The 13143-nt window shown below is 48.2% G+C and overlaps 1 protein-coding gene across 5 annotated transcripts in view; it reads right to left on the bottom strand.

Annotated features, from left to right (window-relative positions):
• The window catches only part of GAB3 (GRB2 associated binding protein 3), a 54786-nt gene that overhangs the window by 21270 nt on the left and 20373 nt on the right, over positions 1-13143 (bottom strand). For 2 of the 5 annotated variants that reach the window (XM_052673504.1, XM_052673505.1), the window contains exon 1: positions 234-507. The exons of 2 other annotated variants lie outside the window; for them this stretch is intronic. In XM_052673504.1, the coding sequence (XP_052529464.1) occupies positions 234-476 (243 nt within the window). In that variant the 5' untranslated portion in view covers positions 477-507. Of the gene's footprint in view, positions 1-233; positions 508-2064; positions 2268-13143 lie in introns of those variants that run through there. One more of the 5 variants, XM_052673507.1, reaches the window with a different exon arrangement.

Here is a 13143-nt window from a genome sequence, read left to right as displayed (position 1 = left end):
GAAGCAAAGAAAGAAGTGTTTGTGGAGAAAATGCTTCTTTAAGTAGCTAATTCCAACAGTGGGGCACAGCTCAGCAGACATCTTGCTTTGTACAGTCCTAGGTGGAGTTCACACCTCCACCACCCTCAATCCAAGCACCATGCATGCTTCATGCATATCCTGCAGATGCACCGGGACAGCCAGGTCAGCTTTCCTAGCACATTCTCACCCCTAAGCAACAAGAAGAGAAATACCTTTGGAAGAAGATTTAGTGAGTCTAAAGGCCTGTAGGATTCAGAAGAACCTGGGCAATCAGTAGGAGAGCCAAAGCCACAGCTGCGCATTGTGCGAGCCAAAGGGCGGCCTGATGCCCTGCTCCCTGCAGACAGACAGCCTGAGCAGGATGATGGGAACAGCGAGTGGAGGTGAGGGGCTGCCTGGTGCTCACACTGCTGGGAGAGGAGAGCGGCAATGATGCTGAGTGAGAAACTGGTCATCACGTGTGGTCAGAGGATAGTGCTAGGTGGAAATAACAAAATCAGTGTGGGTGCAAGGGGAGGGTGAGCTACTGAGGACTTTGCTGGGGGCTGCTCCTTACCTGCTGCCAAGGGAGCAAAACCAACAGAAACTGATGAATCCCCCATTGCAGGGTGGGCACCATCTCTCCCACTTCTTACTCTATTTTACATTCCTAGTCCTACCACTCTCTTCTCCAAAATAGCTCGTTTCCATCCTGAAGCTTTCACCAAGCTCTACTTGCAAAATTTGTGCTTGAAACCATTTTTGCTTATCTAGGTGCTGCCTGACCCGGTTCTTTGCTGTGACCTGTCCCATGGAGCAGGACATGGTGTGGAGCAGCATGAGCCTTCCTCCTCATCCTCATCCCTCAGCCCGCCTGGGGCTGCCCCGCACCACGGCCGTGCTCCTCCATCCTGGGCAGTGCTGTTTGTGAGAAGGCTGTATCAGAACAGCACAGCTGTAATCAGACAAGAGCCAGTGCCAATCCAGAACAATTTTCATTTGCCCTTCATAAGTGGGAGCGCTCGGTGCCAAAAGGAAGCCGGAGCTTGCGGCGGCGCTGGTTGGGTGCCAGCCCGTGGCTCGGGTCAGCACAGACTAGCAGTGTTTTCTCTATACTTCTGAATTTCTCACTTTAGATGTGGCAGAGCTGCTTCTAGAGGGGAGAGGAGTGACTCTGTTTCATTTTGGGAGGGATTTTAAGAAATCGATAGCTGCCTACACACCCTGGTGTCTCCAGCATGGAGCTGAACACGGGCTGCTGCTGCACATGGGCAGCTGCTGTGCAGGAGCACTGGAGGCAGTGCCAGATAAAACAGGCCACAAGCAAACCTGTGAGGTTTTTACCAAGAGCCAGCTGGTAAACAGGGGACAGTGGGAGCTGGGAGCCGGCACAGGAGGGCTTCAGCCAAGGCTGCCTACCTCCTGCCAGGGAACACGTGTTGGTGTGAGATAACCAGTGTCTGAGCACGTAGAAGCTGCACAAGGTAAACTGACTTGAAATATTATGTGTCCTGTGAGTTTTGTGTTTTTTTTTCTGGTTGTAATAACAAAACACAGAATAGCCAAAAACTTTGATGTTCTTTACCAGCTAAGTTAATGCTCATGACTCCCCCATGAGGATAATCTTTACTGTACAGAGCAAAGCCACAGGGATGGCGAGGGCAGCAGGATGAGCAGCAGCCACGTGCTGGTAGTGTGCGGTCCCACAGGGAGGTCCAGAGGAAAAAAGGCCAAGGGCTCAGTGGAGAGCAGGACAGCAAGGCTGGCTTTGAGCCACACACCCTCTGAGGCCAAACCACAGGGTATCCCTGGGGATGGCCACCAGCAAAACCATGGGGTGACTGTCCTGCAGCAGTGCCAGTATTTGGGACAGAAGACTTCAAATAATTATTTTTAGTTGTCTTATTTTAAGGGAAAAAAAAAACAGAGGTGGAACTTGATATCATTTCCTATAAATGATTTCAAAGAGAAAGTCAAAATTCATACATGGACAGCCTTGTGAAAAGCAGGGTTGGAGCTGCCCACCTACAGCGCAGAGTATTAGGAAGGGTCAAACCAGCTCACCACAGAATCCTCGTGCTCCAGGAGCCCAGGATGCCGCTGGGCGCTCCTCCTGCCAGACTTTGCAGGAGCAAAGACTGTCTGCCTGCCCTGCTGGGCAATTAGCTCAATTGCGGAAATCTGAGATGAAGAAGACCTCTTAAAGCACCCAGCCTTTCCCCAGCTGGAGCGACGGCTTTGCTATTTCAGTCCTGGCTGCTGGGCGGCGGATCCCATCAGCTCTGCATAATAAATCTCCTTAATGAGACCGCCTGCGTGCCCCTTTGCTGAGGACAGCTGAGCTCCCTGCCCATCACCCACGGGCTCAGCTTGGGTTTTGTCTCTCTTGCTTGCTGTTTCCTCCTATTCTCTGCTCTGAAGTTACCACCTTGTTCATCAGCGAGAGGCTGAAACTCACAGTTTACGGCTGGGAAAGAAAAATCAATGTATATTCAATTCCAGAGAGGAATACTCCTCCTTTGGGATTGTTCCTCCACCTCCATCAGCATGCAGCACTAATGTGACCTCTAGAGCAGAAAGCGACATTTTCTGCAGCAGTTTTTCTCCATTAGCTGGCCACTGGTGATGCTCCCAAAGGCTGCTCCCTTCTTGGCTGTGCCAAGCCATGTCTTTGGGAGCTGGACTCCCAGCAGCTCTCAGCACAGGTTGGTAATGCAGTTTGGACTACAATGCAATGATTTTGGGACAGACTACCGTCTAACACTCTATCTGCTAAGTAGTGACTCACTTACTGAGTCACTTGTCTATCTGCTCATGGTAGTTTCACTATGACTCTAAACGAATCTTATTTCAGGAAAGGCAGCATGAGCTCTCCTCGGAGGAGATGCCACAGGTGTGAAGTGTAAGGGGAAATACCTTCTCTGCAAGATGGTGCAGATACACTCATTGACTAAAAATGCAAACCTAAAAATTTCCTGGACTGTAAATACAGTGAAAGCTTCGTCATAAAGCATTGACAGTGACGTCCTTTAGAAGCAGGGAGCTTTTCCTTTGTTGCTGTTTCTCATAAAAAGGAGCCTGCGGTCTGTGCAGAAAAAATGACACACACTGAAACAACAAAGAAAAAGACCCAGACTCAAATGTTGCCTGCTAACCTACACATCTTCGCACTGCCTGCTCCACATCCCAATCCATTATATTTATGGTGCTTTACATATGGAAACATCTGCAACAGAATGAGTCACTGCTGTTTGATAAACATGCAGATTCTTTGTAAAGCAAATGGGTACAGTTGGGTTCAGAGGGTCAAAGGCATAGTGACCTTGAAACTTGGGAGGTTTAGGTTCTTAGAAACCTTGTAGAAGATAAGAAAACAAGTTCTGAAAGCAAAATTCAAAGTGACATCACTCATAAATACAGAAAGTAATTCCACCAATGTGTCCGTCTGTGTTTCACTGGGATCAACGTGGCAGGGAAGACTGTCTCATGGGTTTTTAGAAGAGGCATCTGTGCCTACAGGTGGGACTGTGCCTGGGCTGCCATCACTCTCAGCAGCCTGTCACTTGTCTTGATGGCCCTACAAGAGGCTAGCCAGAGCCAAAGGCAGCCTGCCCTGGGCCCTGCCCCTGCCTGTGGACAGCAGTCACACCCTGTGCTCTCCCCACCTTCTCATTTTGTCTGCTTTTCACATCTGACAGAGATGTCAGGCAGATTGTGGTTCAGAGGAGACACCCCAGCAATAGAAGACAGCCCCAGAACGATCAGGCTTGGTTTAAAGACACTGAAGCATCTTTTCCCACCAAGGCCCTCCTCTCGGCTGGGGCACGCTTCTTCCTTCCCGAGGGCAGGCTCAGCAAAGCACTCATCCCTCCTCACTGCCCCCCAGATGCCCTCCTGGCTGTTGCTCTTTTTCTGCAGGCAGTTAAGCTCCCTGACAGTGAAGACTCACAGGCTGGGCCCTTCACACGAGGATGTTTACAGCCTCACCAGCCAGCCAAGAGTTTTAGTTCCATATTCCTTCACAGCACTCTTATGTGCAGCATCTAAAATGACATTATTATTATCATCCTGAACACAGCATGAATTTCTAGAGTGCTTTCTTTCACCTTGAGCCCTGAGTCACTTGACAGCTGGTACAGGGCTGTTACACAGCACATATGCGTTGACCAGTTCACCTGCTATGGGTACACCTGCTCCTGATGCTCAGCACGCCTGCCTGCACATTGGAGCTGTGCACTCACCCCTGTGTGCTGTCTGCCTTTGGGCAGGCTGTGGTGCAGCTCTTCCTTCTGAAATCCTTATTTACCCGTGATATGGCAGAGGGCAGCGGGTAGCAGCCCACTCCTCTGGCTTACTGCCACTCCTTCACCAGCTGCAAAGCAGAATCCTGGTTTCTTGCGACGGGTTGGGCTGGGCTTTTTGCAGAAATCAGTTCAGAACAGGGCGATAGAAGAAACCAACACATTTTCACAGGCCCTCCTGCGTTTAACATCAAAACTTCATTTTCTGTCAGCAGAAAAGGGGCCACTGAAACCTCATGCAGCATAGCAGGGATTCCTACAGCTGCATGAAAACTACCTGTGTAAAACTTATGTAAAAGCCTGGAAACCTTTCAGATCTTTCTAAATTGTTTGCAATAAATTCTTTAATACCGACACAGTAATGAGATAGCATCTTGCCTAGAGGTAAGTTCAAGTTCTTGGAAAGGCTTTAATACAAAACTCTTGCTCAATCTGAAAGGATTTTTACAAGGCTCTGTGTGGATCCTTGAGATCTTACTACAAGCAAGGCTGCCTGCAGGTTGTTCAGGGAGTACAGTCATATGCTGGATGGCTGAAGATACTCAAGTCAAAGGACTTTCTAGTTATTTTTGGAAGCAAACGTAGCAGAATGTATACAGTGAAGAGACTGAAGTTTGAACAAATTTTCAGCAAATTTGCTAAACTAATAGCTTTTATGGAAGAGCTCCAAAACTCCCCTGCTAAAGAAAGAAAAACTCGCCTTGGGGCTAATCCCCTTCCTTGTAAGTCACCAGCACAATGTAAATACAGATGTGCCAAGCATTTATTGCCCAGAAGGAGCTGCAGGTTCCTCAAGCCTAGAGATTGAACCCCACCTCTGGCTATCTGGAATCTCTCTCTTCTACTGAGAACTGGCAGTTTTCTTAGTATTTTTACACAAACAGAACAAATTTTGCTGTTTCACCTTGTTAACTGAACATGTGGTGTGAGGTCAGCAACAGTCATGCAGCCTATCTATAACTGTCTGAGCTCACATGATGCTACGGCTCTGAAGAGAAGGAACATAAACAGGAAATTGGGCAAAGTGACTCTTTTAGTAGGGGACCACAGCACCATTTTTTGGTGGTTTTTTTTAGTAACTCAACTCTTTAACAACACCCTGCTGGATCTGATGAAGAAAACCAGAGTGGCCGGCACGATCAGAAAGAAAGCCACAGATGTTTACGCTGCAACACTTCTGCCCAACGATGACAGCATGGCTCAGTGCAGGGATGGGCTGGTGTCACACACATCTCCACATCCACCGTGGGCCAGATCTCTTGTGCACCCACATCAAACTCCCCACTTCATGCTGCAAAGGTTTTGACATTTGCACTCTGTTTCTCTCCCAGAATTGCCTGGAGCAAGGAAGAGTGAAGGAAGAAGCAGCAGAGTGGGGAGGAGGCCACATGCATGGGAGGGCTTGTTTTGGGGAGCAGGCCAAGAGCACTGGAAACAAGAACCAACCTTTCTGATGGAGATAAATAGAAAAAGAGAGAGATCCAACATCACAGCAGTAACCACCAGTGCCCAGAAGAGTTCTGGACCCTGCTGTGTGAGGAGCGCTAGTTCCCAGTAGATTGGTGCACTCCCTGTTGTGCAGACACAGGAGATCTCTGCTAGGATCTACGTGCTGGCTTGCAGTCCTTCCCGTGGGAGCCACCGGCCTTTGAGATGACATTTAGACTCTATTGAAGTAAATGGCAAAGCTCCCATTTGCTTGGAGAGGGCCAGGTCCTCCTCTTGACAGGAAGTACTGAGAAATTGAGAGATTCCCAAAAATGGAAACACGAGCTGAAGGAATTATCCCAATGAAGAAAATCTGTCTCGGACTGATGAGCAGCCTGTCTATCAGTTACATCAGTTACAGACAATGAACTCACTGCTTGTGTGTCTAACCTGGGGTACGCGTGTTACACACCAGCTGCCCCCAGCCCCAACTTTTCTGCAGCTGGACTGCAAACGTCTTCTGTATCACGGCAACAGAGGCCCTCCTACAGCTGGGTGCTATCTGCCCCACACTGTAGTAAAAACCATAACTGTACTTAAGGGTATGCTAAGTGTGTGGGTGAAACCAAGTGATACACATGGGGCTGAAATGCACGGGGCGAGCTCTTTCGCTGTGGATGTGTAGGGACTGAGCTGGGCCAGGCTGAGCCGCACAGCGCTGCAGGAGGACAGCTGGGTTTTCACCCAATTGCTCATTTCAAAGTACAGCGTTAGAAAGCCAGTGCTAGGGAGTTTAGATATCTATTTTGATTGCAGTTCTGCTGTTTTCAGCTGCCTTGCCATCAACTACATGGCTAGTTTACCCCTCAGTATTCTGCTAGGCAGCGGTGCGTTTTAAGAACTGGTTTTCCTTCTTTTTTAAAAGCTCTTCTAAATTAATCTTCTCTGCTTTACATTTCACAGGAGACTGAGCTGGTTCTTAGACATTTTTAGAATTATTTTTTTCTTTCTCCTTAGTTTGTGGAAAAGTGGTCATCACTCATATGGCTCATAACACACAACATCTCCTGCCCATCATTTTTTATTTTAAAATACATAAATGTTAGGAAAAATATAAACAGAGCTCCCCGTGCCAGGTTTTCTTTTGTTTGTTTAAGAATCCTCTCGGAGCTGTCAGAGTTCTTCTGTTGCTGCTGCGTCCCACGTCTCCTCCCAGCAAACAGGGTGTGCAGGGCGATGCTGCGGGCTCGTACCTCAACAGCTCGAGGTGTGCATCACCAAGTCAGCTGGCTCCAGTCAGCCCCAGTATCCAAACAGCCATCGTATAAACTTGCCATGCTTTGGGGCGAGCTGCACATTTCTTTGCTCTGCAGTGGGACGACGCTGCTGCCTGTGAAATTCTGCAGACCCACGCATTTTTTCTCACTGTGCTGCTTTGCTCTCTGCCAGCCTCACATCGACACACAAAGCGAGGTGCTCCAGAGCTGGCACTGCTCCCAACCTGCATCGCTCATTCTCAGTCCTTTTTCTTCTCCCCTCCTGATGCGGGACGTTCAAGCTGCGAGCTGCAGATCAGTTAAGTTTCCTCAGATCCCTGTTAGTGTAGTGCTGCAGCCTTGGCTCATTCTGAAGACATCTCTGTGCCCTTGGCTAGCACCTCTGCATGGTGCTGCTATTCATTTATAACTCCTGAGCCACACGGTCAGAAAGCAGCATGGCAAATCCAGCACCAAGAGAGTATTAAATGTTTATCTTAATTTGCATGCCTTCTCAAACTTCCCTTGCTGAACCCAGCGATGAAATCACAACATGTTCAGAAATATTAAATCATTTCCTCAGCCTCTGAATATAACGGGCTGCAAAAGGAAAACAATCACATTTGGCACGTTGTATGCTTTTGCCTCAATGCTCCAAATTCTGGAGTGCCTTCATGCTGCAGATTTGCACTCTGATCACAGCAGCTCTGAAAACAACTATGTGCCGTGATTTATTCCTAGGAAATCCCCAGACTTGCCAAACAGCAGCTTTGCCTGGAAGCCTGAGTGCCACAGCAGCACCCAGACCAGCCATGAGCCCAGGGTGCCCCAAAGCTGCTTCCTGGTCCTGGCCATGGGCAGCAGTCAGTGCCCTTCAGCCTGACCATCCCTATGGTGTGGAAAGCCAAAATTCAGCATGGCACTAACATGACAGGGTTCCAACCTCCCTGCTGCAGCTTGCAGAGGATGGGCCGGTTTTCCTGAGCAGGTGCCTTCTCTGTGGGGTTACATTCGGGCAGTCGTCAGTATTTTGTAATGCAGACTCTGTGTGAGCGCAGCAGGAGTGAAGCTCTCTGCCAAACTCCACGAAGAGTGGAACGGTTTGGGAGTGAAAACAGATTTCAGAAACGAAAGTTCAGCTTGATCTATCAGGAACAACGTGCAATTAACGTTCTCAACAGTATCTCAAATTTGAGCAACGTGGGAGAACGGTAATAGCTCCCTTTCCATCATTTTTCAGCCTGTCAGAGCACTGATCTACTAAACACCAAAAGCTAAATCCGTAGCAAATGGAAACTGGTAAACTGGGAGGCAGGCAGCAGTGGTGTGCAGCTTACCCAGACCCCCTCCCCCCCCTTTTTTTAACAGTAAAACTATGAACAGAGAATGTGCTTGTGGGACGGTGAAATAGGATCAATGTTACTGTTACAAAAGTGAGGACAAAGAGCCAGCTGGGTTTTTCCACAGTCGTTTTCAAAACTACAGTGTTTATTTCTGCTTTTCTGCAGCTTTTCTCTCTTTTCTCATCCCTTCCCTATCCCCTCTTTCATGAGTTTATGCACGTCAAACTACACCCAGAAAAGGAGGCCACCAGCCAGCTCTCAGGACAGGGATGCTGCCTTGTGCCTTTGCACCACTTGCTGCTGGTCCGGGTGCCAGCAGCACCGTCACAGCGCTTCTTCCCCCCAACCCCAAAAGGAGGCACCTGAAGCACGGCTGCAACTCCAGCAGCTCTGTTCTCCTCTGATGGGGAGGCTTTGCCAGATGGCTTCTTACTGATTTTAAAGTCATTCTCTTCTGCCTAATCCAGACAAAATTTCTTAAATTCTCAGATCCAAAAATGCGCAGTCCAGAGTGCAGACTGCAGCACTTGCATGTGCTTGAGAAGGAAGTGAATTTAAGAGCAGCTAATGCTAATGCTGACGCTGTCAACCTGCACTGCTAAACAGGATCTGAAGTGAAATTCAGGCGAGCTCAGAGTTCCTCTGTGATTTTTGAAATCATATAACCCCATTTTCAGTTTTTAAGTGCTTTTTGTTTCATCTAACTCCATGGGAAAGATCCACAAAGAAGGAGAACGCAATAGCACAAATGCTGAAACACCCTTGTATACTGGATCTGCTCAAAGCACGCAGCAGATGACCAAAACCTCCTGGTGTTCCACGGGTGCCACTGCTTCCAGATCAGTGAGGAATGAGAGCACAACTCGTCCACAAGTTCGTGTGGCCACGCTCTGCCCTGCCTGGACTCTCCCACTTCTCCAAGCAAAATGGTTCAACTACCAAAGGTTTCCCCCACTCCCTTTGCTGTCAGCCTTCAGCAGCAGCACAGCTGTGCCGCTTGCAGGCAGCAGCATGCGGAAAGATGAGGGCTGTGTTTAAGCAGGGCTGGTGTCGGGGGTTATTGTCCTAGCAGCAAAGCAGAAGTAGGTGACTGTGAGAGATTTCAAAAGGAAAGCTAAAGTGAAAGCTTAAGGAGACCCAAACCAGCAAGAAACTTGGAAAAGCAGGAATGAGAAGAAGGACAAACAAAACAGGCATGTGTGGGGAGAGATGCACTGCAGCATCACCAGGCCGTGGCTGGTTGTTGCGGTGTTTGGGAGGGTCTTCTTGCCAGTGCCAAACAGAAAGGAAAGCAACACAACAGGAGGGAAAGGGTTTCAGGAGGGAAGGTGCCATTCCCGAAACCCTGTGAGGACAGCAGGGATCGACAAGAGATTCCTTGTGTTGCAGTAGGGACCAAAGCACAGCCTTCCTGGGTCTGGACAGACCGGGACCACACAGCCGCTGCTGGAGAACGACCTAGAGCCCCAGAAACCTCCTGTTTTGCTAGCACACTGTGAGCGTAGGGAAGGAGCTAATCAGGACTTGTGCTAATTGCGCTGCCTCTTGCCGGCAGCGGGTGGGGAGGTGGCTGGGAGCCAGCAGCAGGGCGGGTGGGCCTGCAAGCACGCTGGCTCCCCTGTGACCTGGCTCCCCAACCCGGGGGCTGCACTCCCCTTCCCCTGCTGGGCCTCCTGTGGGCCCAGGCCGGCCGTGACCGAGCCCCCAGAGCCCCAGTGCCTCAGCCCTGCCCTGCAGGGACGCAGCTTGCTCCAGCTGCGCTGGGGCTGCTGGGATTACTGCTGCTGGCACTGCTACAGCCTGGTGTTTTTTGACCTTTTACTCTTCCAGAGATAGAAATGGGGTTTGTCTGAGGCTTGGAATAACTTCCTGCGATTGTGCTAGGGAGGGCTAGTCTGACTTGCTAGATAGCTGTGTCTGTCGGGCTGGCTTAGGAATGGAGAAGGCCTCAGCTCTGTGTCTGGGCTGAAGACAGATTTAAAAGACCCCAAAGACACTGGATGTGCCTCAGTGAAAAATAAGCGGACAGCACTGCATGCTGTCCTTGGTGGGGCAGCGGGGCCTGGGCAGCCATTAACAGCCCCTAAAGCAAATGGTGTCCCTACAGGGATGTTTATTCCTCAGGTGGTAATGCACAAATCCTTCCCAGATCAGTGAGGTACATGTGCTTGCACGTGTGGGAAAGCAGATAATGGCTTGAAAATTGATCCTTTGGGATGATGTGAGCAAATTGCATTGTGCAACCCTCCCCCCCTCCTCCAGCTTTTCCCTACCACAGTCTTCTGGGGCTGCAGCAAAGAGCTGCTCTGCTCTCATTGCACCTTTAGCAGCTCTTGTGCATCTTTCCATTACATTCCCTGACTTTAAAAAGCAGCCTTCATGAGCAGCATTGCAAGTCAAATGTGTTCAGCTCACCATATGGTTGAGGAGGTGAAGTAGCCCAAGGCCTGTGCCGTGCTGTTGTTCTGGCACTGTGGGGCACATAGGAGAAGGCTGGAGCTCCTCTTTGAACAGTGATGGAAGCTAGTGCCTTCAGTCTGGTAAACTTGTGCACCAGTGGGAATCCAAAAAGGACTTGGTGCAGATCTTGTGTGGCACTCTTTGATGGTCTTCATCCATCACCCTGTTGTGCTAGACAAAAATACTGAAACCTAGGAGTTTTGCAAACACAGCCAGTGCACGGGAGCTCACGGTGGTCCTTGCAAGATCTCCACTTGCTACCAGGTAAAGAAGTGCCAACCAGCTCCAGCCATAGCCAGTGAAGTAAAAGCTGGTAGTGAACTTCAGTGCAAATGCTGTGATTGCTGTCCTATCCCCACACTGTGCCATTACTGGGAGAGACAAAGCATGGCCTAACCCAGATGGCCTCTTGTCGTTTGGCTGAAATGCTGGAACCTCCCCAAAAATTAAGAAAATACGTATTTTAAACAAAGACTTTTAGATGTTTCTTGTATTTTACTCATCAGAAGGCAAAATCACTGTGCACAAGTCATGTGCACTAGTTTCTTTGTGTGACTCACTCAACTGGCTGCTTCTGATTCTCTTTGAAATTTGCAGTAGGAATGATCTTTGCTTTTTACTTAAAATCCTTTAAACAGCTGATCATACTGTCACCTGGTGGGCAGGATCCTGGGCTGAAAAAAGCAGGTTAGCACTCCTCTGACCCATAGTCTCCAAGCAGAATTTGCTGAAAATGCCATGTGCATGCGGTGTGGCCACAGCCCTGTCTGCTCCCTGAACAGCTCTCCTGGGATGAGGCTCTTCCCACCCTACAGCCAGTGGCTGTATCTGTGCCTTCCCCCAGTGAATGTTTCAGAGAGGTTAAGTCATAACGGAGCCAGCTGTTCTTGACAGGCAAAAGCCCAGCTACCCAAAGCCACATCACATTTGTGCTGCAAGCACTAAAACACAAGACCAATGCATTGAGCACTTCCATGCATGGACACTGTTCATAGGTTTTTAGCTTCAAGGAAATTCAGGATGAATGTCAACATAGGTGATTTACAACATGGTTTTGTAGTATGGCATGAAAGGGAACATCGAGCCCAGGGCTTGGGCTGAAGTGCACAGTAGTTCTCTTAAAGAGCTGAAGGAAGCTGCAATGGGCTTCACAGTTCATCAGCTAGCACTACAGTTCTGGCTCCTATGTGCATTCCACGTACTTCTTCCTAAACAACAGCATAAAAGAAACTGGAATTTTGTATTCAAATTGTTTTTTAAGACAAAGAAAAGTAGTGCAATCAAAGAGGGATTGCACTTTGTATAAAAACCATCTAGCTTATTTGTAGGGAATTTCACATAAATAATTAATCTTAAGTGCTTTAATTCTTTTGTGCAGTTCTACTGAATTCCAGTTTCATTCAAATGCAGCTTGTTTCAAGTCACATAAAATAATCCCTACTGAGGGAGTAAAAGCTTTGCATAACGCTTACTCTCTAATTTCAAAATGTAAATATAAAAACATGAGTAACTGTATACTAAGCCACACTAGGCTGAGGTAGTTGTGAAGAGATACAGAGCATCCTCATTTGCAAAAATAAGTGCCAGATTTTTTCTTAAAACTACATTTAGAGGTAAACCATTAGACAGGAACTAATGACTGTGTTTTGATGAAAAAATTGAGAAGTACCCATAGAAAAAAAAATGATATCAACACATTCTAATTTAATGTAAAGATTTTCACCTTCTCATTTAAATTGTGATCAAAATCTGTGGTCACACTCATCATCAGCAACTAACGCTGTACATAGGGAAACTATCCAAGGGACTGATCTAGTTAAGGGAAGCAGCTGAAAATAAAAGTACAGGTGCCAACAGTCTGAAGAAAACATGCAGCCCATGATAAATGGCGCTGCGTGCAGTGCTCCTTTTCCACCCCAATCACTTATGTCAAAAGCAGAGTGATGGATTGTCACAGCACAGAGCATCTATTCACCCACTATTTAAAGGCATCGGAGGGCTGAGTAATTAGTCCTTCTCATCTCACTTTCATTCCAACAATTTGACCAATTCTTTTGGTTGCTGAGTGGTAAGAAACCACCATATATCTTCACAAGTACCATGAGAACAATTCACGTCAACAGATTCTTCTGAGTTTCTCATACGTGTGGGTTTTTCCCTCCTGCCCTGTTAGCAGAGCCTGAACGGGTGACTGCAGACACACCTCCCTGTTTATTTAAGGACCAATATGCAATTACACCTCATATCACTTTTGCCATTGAAAAGACCACACTAGTGGCATGTACATGATTGTTCACGCTTCAGTAAGGGTGCGTGAAGCAAGCCTGTGGTGCAGTACAACATAACGCCATGCGT

Source organism: Tympanuchus pallidicinctus, unplaced genomic scaffold (assembly GCF_026119805.1).
Source record: "Tympanuchus pallidicinctus isolate F22 unplaced genomic scaffold, pur_lepc_1.0 scaffold13, whole genome shotgun sequence".
NCBI classification, from domain to species: Eukaryota; Metazoa; Chordata; class Aves; order Galliformes; family Phasianidae; genus Tympanuchus; species Tympanuchus pallidicinctus.
Note: the sequence above shows the minus strand (reverse complement) of the source record. Positions and strands in the feature narration are given on the sequence as shown.